Source organism: Nymphaea colorata, chromosome 11 (genome assembly GCF_008831285.2).
Source record: "Nymphaea colorata isolate Beijing-Zhang1983 chromosome 11, ASM883128v2, whole genome shotgun sequence".
NCBI classification, from domain to species: domain Eukaryota; kingdom Viridiplantae; phylum Streptophyta; class Magnoliopsida; order Nymphaeales; family Nymphaeaceae; genus Nymphaea; species Nymphaea colorata.
This window is the reverse complement of record NC_045148.1, coordinates 11,313,272-11,320,199: the sequence shown is the minus strand read 5'-3', so window position 1 is coordinate 11,320,199 and position 6,928 is coordinate 11,313,272. Positions and strand designations below refer to the sequence as shown.

Sequence of the window (6,928 nt, the reverse complement as noted above, 5' to 3'; positions counted from 1 at the left end):
ATACATTCATCCAATGATTTAGCAAATAAAATTTGGCTTTGGGTACTGCTTTTGCCTATAATTTAAGATGTTTTTTTTTTTAAGTCATATTTTTTTCGTGAAAATAACAAACAAATTACTGAAATGAACCTAGCTTAATATATGAGTCGAAAAACTTCTAGCTGCATTTTTTTTTTCATGAAAATCGAACTCATTTTGGTAGATCGCATTCTTACCATTTTAGCTGACGGTGTTTTGTTAATGGAACCGACAAATGTTTAGATCAAACACTCTAATTATCCAAAAAGTGCATTCCCAATAGAAGACGCATTGTTCAATTCCAATTTTGATGGGATGCCTATGAGGTGACAATTTATTCAATTATTGTAAGCAGCACATCAGTTAAAAGATTATTTAAAAAAAAAACCCATAAATGGCAAAGTGTCCCTCCTCTTTTTAGTTTCAAAATTAAATATTAGAGTTGATGACTAGAGTCATATATATTAATCCTGAAAAGACCATTTGGAACATTAAGAGTAATTTTTTATACTTCAATTCAGTGTCATCAAATCATAGGACCAAAAAAATATGTATATTGAGTTGTCTCATTACCATATATATTTATATATTTTAAATAAGACAAAGTTAACCAAGGGTAACTTGGGTGGCAGTGGAATGCCCTAATAAATAACGTGCTCCTGAAACTTAAGAAAAAAAAAACGCTAAATATTCTATTTATAAGGAAAAAGTTCTTGGTACAAATTCAATTACTTGTTTATTCATGCAAAGTACATTGATCATCTAATGAAATGGCATTGATGCCCTGAAAAGTTGAGCGATTCAAATATCAAAATGATATTGTTTTATTTTGTGTATCACATAACTACGGTAAAAGTTATAATCCGTCGAAGGAGGGACCCATCTTAAAAGGTGAAAATTCAATGACAAATAAAGTTTAGTATTCATGAGAAAAAAACATGAAATTGAAATAACATTAAAAAGCTTCTTCATTTTTTAACAAATAAAAAACATGCATGATTTTCTCAATAGTTTTCTCTTTTTAAAGATAATTTTGATTAAGAGAAATGTTTCTGTAAACTATTATTTCACTTTATTACTTTTCACAAATATTTAAGATTTTTCATGAAAAATTAAAAAACCTATATGTATTTCTGATTTGATGGCTTACGTGGTTGTGGGCCCACGCACAAAATAAGCCACATATCCGAGTCGGTTCCGGAGTTTCAACGGGATCCGATCCGTTTTTGGCTATCAAGTATCAACGGCCTTATCGCTTCGAGAACGGTACTGAGCGGCAAGAATGAGGTGAAGAAGGGAGGGAAGCGAGGAGGTCCCAAGATGATATCGACAACGTTGGCGGGAACGTGCCTCTGCAACGCCTCCCGCCTATGGAAGCTCCCCGCCGTATGCCCATCGATCAGGGCCAATACTTCTGCTGGCAGACGAAGAATCGCCGCAAATTCCAATGGCGTCGACGCCCCCACAGTCGAGGAGTGCGAGGAGAAGGATCCCAACAAGGACGAAATGAATCCTATTCCTCTAGCATCGACTTCTTCTCCCATTGATAAGGACCTGAAGAAGGTAAGAATTGCATGGCATGGGTCCCCCCTTGTTCGTTTCTCCTGAATTTTGTTGTTTTTCATTCTTCACAATTCGACAGTCTCCGGGTTGCTGATTATGCTCTTTATAGGGTTTCCATGTGGTCTTTGTATTGGTCTTGATAGCAGATGCAATTGAAGTAGGATTTTTAGCTGTTAATTAACAATCTAGTATCCATCGTGGTTTTTTCAACTTGTTACCTATATCGGCTGGTCTTTGATATTTTAAGAATTGATGACTCTTTTGCTAGTCTGTCTTTGTTAATGTTGGACTCATAGAGATCGTGAGTGTTCTTCATAGAACCCGGCGTTCGGGCGTTGGTTATCTAAAGACTTGTAGAGCTCAAACTTTAGAGACATTCATTCTGACTGTGTTTTTTTAAGGACCTGTAGGCACATTAATGGACGAAATAGTGAGCGTATAGGTTGTGAAGTAATCTATTTTGATTCCTGAGGTAACTGGATGGAGTTGAGGAACTTTCCTCTGTTCATTGGGTTGCCTCTCAATGAAGATGGTTAATCTACGCTTTGATCCTTTGACCTTTGATAGGTTGTCCAGAAGACTGCAGCAACCTTTGCTCCAAGGGCCTCCACTGCGACCAAGAATCCTGCAGTTCCAGGAACAACCTTGTATACTGTATTTGAAGTTCAAGGTTATGCGTCCATGTTTCTGGGAGGAGTTCTTTCTTTTAATCTGATATTTCCATCAAATGAACCAGATATATGGCGACTTATGGGGATGTGGTCCATCTGGATGTTCAGTAAGTTGTTCTTTTGAGTTTTGATACCTCGTGTCTGTTCTTAATCGGAGAAGATCGTGAAGGGGAGTTGTCAGACTACTATAGTTTCGAAAGTACTTGAAAAACTCTCAGTATCTGCATGATATGTACTGCTGTAAAATTGTGCAAGTCAATTTGACTCTAAATCTTTGTTATCTTGCAGCAATTCCTTCGCTCCGAGCACGAGATTGTTCCAAGAATGAAAAGGAAGCCCTGAACTATCTCTTTCTTTTGATCCCATTGCTTAATGTTTTGCTTCCATTCTTTTGGAAATCCTTCGCAGTTGTTTGGTCAGCTGATACTGTTGCCTTCTTTTTGATGTACGCCTGGAAGGTACGCCTCTAACTTTTGATATCCTTTAGTTGTAAGGATGAACATTTATTTCCCCGATCAGATATGATCTGCTACACCATGCGATATAGGATTGTGATTTAGCCTGTTCGTGCAGTAGGCCACTCTATCAAGGTCTTAGATGTTAGGGTAGTTACTTGGGGTTTTGCAAAATTGGACGCTTGTTGCGGCATTTCTTTTTCCGAAGCCTTTGTGGCGATTGAGCAGACATGTTTAACAAAAGTGCATCAAATAAGAACTTGAAGATTGTTCTTCATGTTACAGATTCTACACAAGAGGTCTACTTAGATTGAGAAAATTCATGACAGTAATTTAATTATGTCTGAATCAGTAGGTTATTCTGTTAATCTTGACATCCACATCAAATTTTAGATGTAGGCTTACCTCAGGTGGATGGGTTAAGCTTGGTCCTTCTTCAGGCTCCCACTTCAAGATCTACATGTTTTCATTGGAAATTTGGCTTATCAGAAGCTTCCAGTTGATTATGTTTTTGAGTGCCCCTCTTTGGTAGAGCAGATAGATTAATTCGCAGCAATATCTTTCTTATATTACTCTCACTCTAAAGTGGTGATCATCTGTCTCCACAGCTCGGTTGGGTGAAGAAGACAGAGTGAGGCATGGTGCACAAGTGAAGTCTGCTACTGACACGAGAAAGGCTCCTGATTCATGATTGTGATGAATGGAAGCGAAAGCTGCACCGTCAATTGTTCATATATAACAACACGGTTGAATATCTTTCTTAGTCGCTCACTCTCATCCAGGTTGGGGTTTTAGATATTTCATTGGAAGATAGAGCTGAAGATCTCTCCCTATCTCCTTATTAGGGAGCTGGGTTGCATGGACAATGTCTAGCTTAGCAATGTTAAAAGCATGTGCTCTTATACTGTATTTCATATTCAAAATCTTGCTGATTTATTGTATTTTTATACAAGTTTGAGGGCTTTCTTTTATGCTCTTCTTCAGTGCAAGTGTGCAACTGTTCTTTCTGTTCTTTTTGCTGGCAGTTATTGCTTCTTTTTGGGCTTGTTTCTAATTATTTGCTGCGATACTTTCCCTGACTTTCATTGTGTTTACAGTTTCGTGCTGTGGGCGAACGGGAATAGACCAGGTGGAGTGCAATTGCGTTCTTTTTGTTTAATTAAACTTCGTAACGCCAATTCAAATTGCTTTTCCTAAATTTTCAACTGCACGAATGTGATCCCCTGTGATCCAAATTGAAGGGATACATTATTGGGGTAGCTGCTTTAAATGCGCAAATCCGATGGTTAAGATCTAGAACTCGACAATCTGAAAATTTCAAACTATGCACAGAGATGTCACTTTTAAAACTCACAAGAATTTTGGAAATACTAAAGCTTTTATACTTCTAAATATTGGAAAATCTCAAAAGCACCTGATCTGAGTCATCTGATCCCTGGACGGGTATCTGACTATCTGTTTGGAAGTGAGTAACTTTCCTTTTTTATAAGCTTCTGGGCACGATTGAGAAACCCGTCGGAAAGCACTATCCTCTTTGTGAAAGGGAATGGCTACGTGGGGTCTAGTGCCACTCCTCCAGCAAGCCTTATTTCTTTATGGTGAAGCACCCTCTTTCTCTCTCTCTCTCTCTCTCTCTCTATATATATATATATATATATATATATATATATATATATAATATGCATAATTTTATTTATTTCAATTGCTTATATGATATAAAGACTACATGGTAATAAGGTGAGGACTTTGGACAAGTTCAAGTCTTACCTTTTTGTGCCCTAGCTTTTCTACAGTCTTGTTTTGGTAAGGCACAATAATAGAGACTTACTTAGAGGGTGTCTCTTTCTCTCTCCTTCTCTCTCTCTCCAAGTAACATAAATAGGCGAAGTAGGAAAAATCAATGCTGCTGTGTGCTGGATAGTTGGTAGATGGCTAAAGTCTAAAAAAGCAACAGCGGAGCAAGGGGGAGCCAGCAGACCCCATGGCTCCTTTAGTTTTGAGAAATTAAAAATCGCTGTATAAAGCTTACAAAAATTTCCATGATCATAATTAATGTCAATCTAGTAATAGTTTTTAGCGATCATTTTTAAAATTTTAGCCATCCCAATAATAACATTAAACTTTCCGGTAAAATAATCTGTGGTGTATACCGTTGTTTCACGAGAGGAACATTATTCAACTCATGTCAAGAATGTCTCACCCATTGGACTGCCATGTTTGATGGTCTCATTTTGTTTCTTTCCCGCAATCCGTGAAAGAGAACCATTCGCTTCACGCGTCAAATCGGGAGAATAAATTCAAGATATTTTCAATTCTGTTCAAATTAGTATCGTGCGGTATAGACATCTCAACTTCTTAAACTGGTTATCAGGAACCAAAGACGCCTTAAAAGTTCTCCTTTCGAACAACAAAACTATTAAGCGGTTCGGTATTAAAGAGTTGATCGTTAAAATGAAGAGGACAAAATGTTTGGCATACTAAAATACCTGAAGATAGACAATCCTCCCTTTGGATCCGTTGAAATGGACCTACAAATCTTGGAAGATTTCGGAATTCGGAGTCAATTGTTTGAACTTCTTTGACTTGTAGCAGCTGAACTATAGATTGGAAAATATGTGACCGATTCTTCTTCCATTTCTTTATAACTAAAAATTGCATCTTCGTGTGACATGTTAGCGATCATACTAGATCTAGCCGAATCATATGGATGCAATTTGTGATGACGCTTGCAGAGTTCCAGACCAGCAGCCCCATTTTCTCTGCCCGAGGTGGTCATGATGCAACCCTCAGAAAGACTCGAACCAACAGCTCCAAGTCAGGGAGCGGGCTGAAGCATGCCAATATATTGACTAACGTCCCTGCTCGCATAGAAATACGGCTAGTAGCAGCTAGTTCGATTTCCCAGTGAGGAGACGCGGGGAGGATGGATTCATCGTCATCACAGCCTTCTTCGCCATCGACATCAGCACCACCACCGACATCGGCATCACCACTACAGCGTCCAGAGGGCCCCCTTTCTCCTCCACTTCATCAGACAGATGCCGACGAAGACGACGAGAACGTGAAGCAGCTCAAGCAGTGTGCCTCCTTATATTTGGCTCTGCAGGTATCTTTCTCTGTCTCTCTCTCATGTCTTGAGTCAGATGTGCATATGCTTCACAATGTTCCACCATGGTTAAAAAAAAGGACCCCATAATCATTAGGCGATCTGTCGTTTGCAGGATTGCTTGGTTAATAGCAATCGGGATTGGAGGTCCTGCCAATCAGGTACTTGAATTCTCATCCCGCCCATCCTCCCCGATGACGTGTTTGTTCGGGAAATCGATAATTTCGTTGTTGGTAGCTTCAATATCATTGGTAGAAGCGCGTTCACTCTGAGTTTTCTGTGATTTCTTTTGAACGTATATATTTGCTCAGTTGCTTCTATGGAAGTATTCATGCCAAACGTTTCTTCCTTACTAAGTAGGATAATATATACCCTGAGAAACTTCCTTATCTCCTTTTCTTTTGTCCTTTTCTTTCTTTTTGCTCCGATCACTTGGGACATGCCTTTTTTGGCTTCTTTTTCTTTGATTCCGTGATCATCTTCGTGTTGACTGAGGCGGAGTTTGTTTTTTTTGTTGGGTGAAAACAGAAGTTCAAGCGTTAAAAGCCTGCCACGAGAAGCAAATGGACAAAGGAAAATCGAAATAGGACTCCTGCTCATTGCTACTTCTAATTGCAAAGGACAGTTCCGATTGGCGATTTTTTTTCTAATAAAAATTTCCATGGATAGATGCTACCCTCTCAGCACCATTGAGTTGTCTTTTGATGTTAAATACCGCATTGAAGCGCATGTGAACTTTTCTTTTCCATTTTGTCTCAGATATAAAGAATAAGATGTACTTCAGAAGCTTATACTATTTGCTTTTAATGGTAGTATGAAGCAATCAGCATTTCAATACTGGCACCCAGTTCTGTAACTAAGCGGCTGACCTGATCTTATAGGAGAAAGGATTAGAAACCTATCAGTGACTCCGCTGGTGATATTGATTTGCTTGTGATCTGGCATCCGTAGCAGCTGGTGGCATGAGGTTCTCACCCTTTTCATGCTTACAAGCAGCTATCTTGGTTTAATGCTGAAACTTGCTTGATCCATTTGGTTCTTTGACAGATTACTTCCACTGAATGTCACCATGCATCTGGAACCTAGATTTAGTTTAAAATATCCGGGGAAAAGTA

General features: G+C 38.8%; 2 protein-coding genes across 2 annotated transcripts; both read left to right on the top strand.

Annotated features, from left to right (window-relative positions):
* The first annotated feature begins 1,285 nt into the window (after positions 1–1,285).
* On the top strand, positions 1,286–3,678 carry LOC116264884 (protein RESISTANCE TO PHYTOPHTHORA 1, chloroplastic). Its single transcript, XM_031645325.2, has 4 exons — positions 1,286–1,581; positions 2,149–2,359; positions 2,541–2,710; positions 3,316–3,678. Exons 1-4 carry the CDS (start codon positions 1,339–1,341, stop codon positions 3,340–3,342), a joined length of 651 nt encoding a protein of 216 aa, XP_031501185.1. The 5' UTR covers positions 1,286–1,338; the 3' UTR covers positions 3,343–3,678.
* A 1,680-nt stretch (positions 3,679–5,358) lies between these two features.
* LOC116264886 (uncharacterized) lies at positions 5,359–6,648 on the top strand. The gene is made up of 3 exons (XM_031645328.2): positions 5,359–5,813; positions 5,929–5,974; positions 6,342–6,648. Exons 1-3 carry the CDS (start codon positions 5,631–5,633, stop codon positions 6,398–6,400), a joined length of 288 nt encoding a protein of 95 aa, XP_031501188.1. The 5' UTR covers positions 5,359–5,630; the 3' UTR covers positions 6,401–6,648.
* Positions 6,649–6,928: the final 280 nt, after the last annotated feature.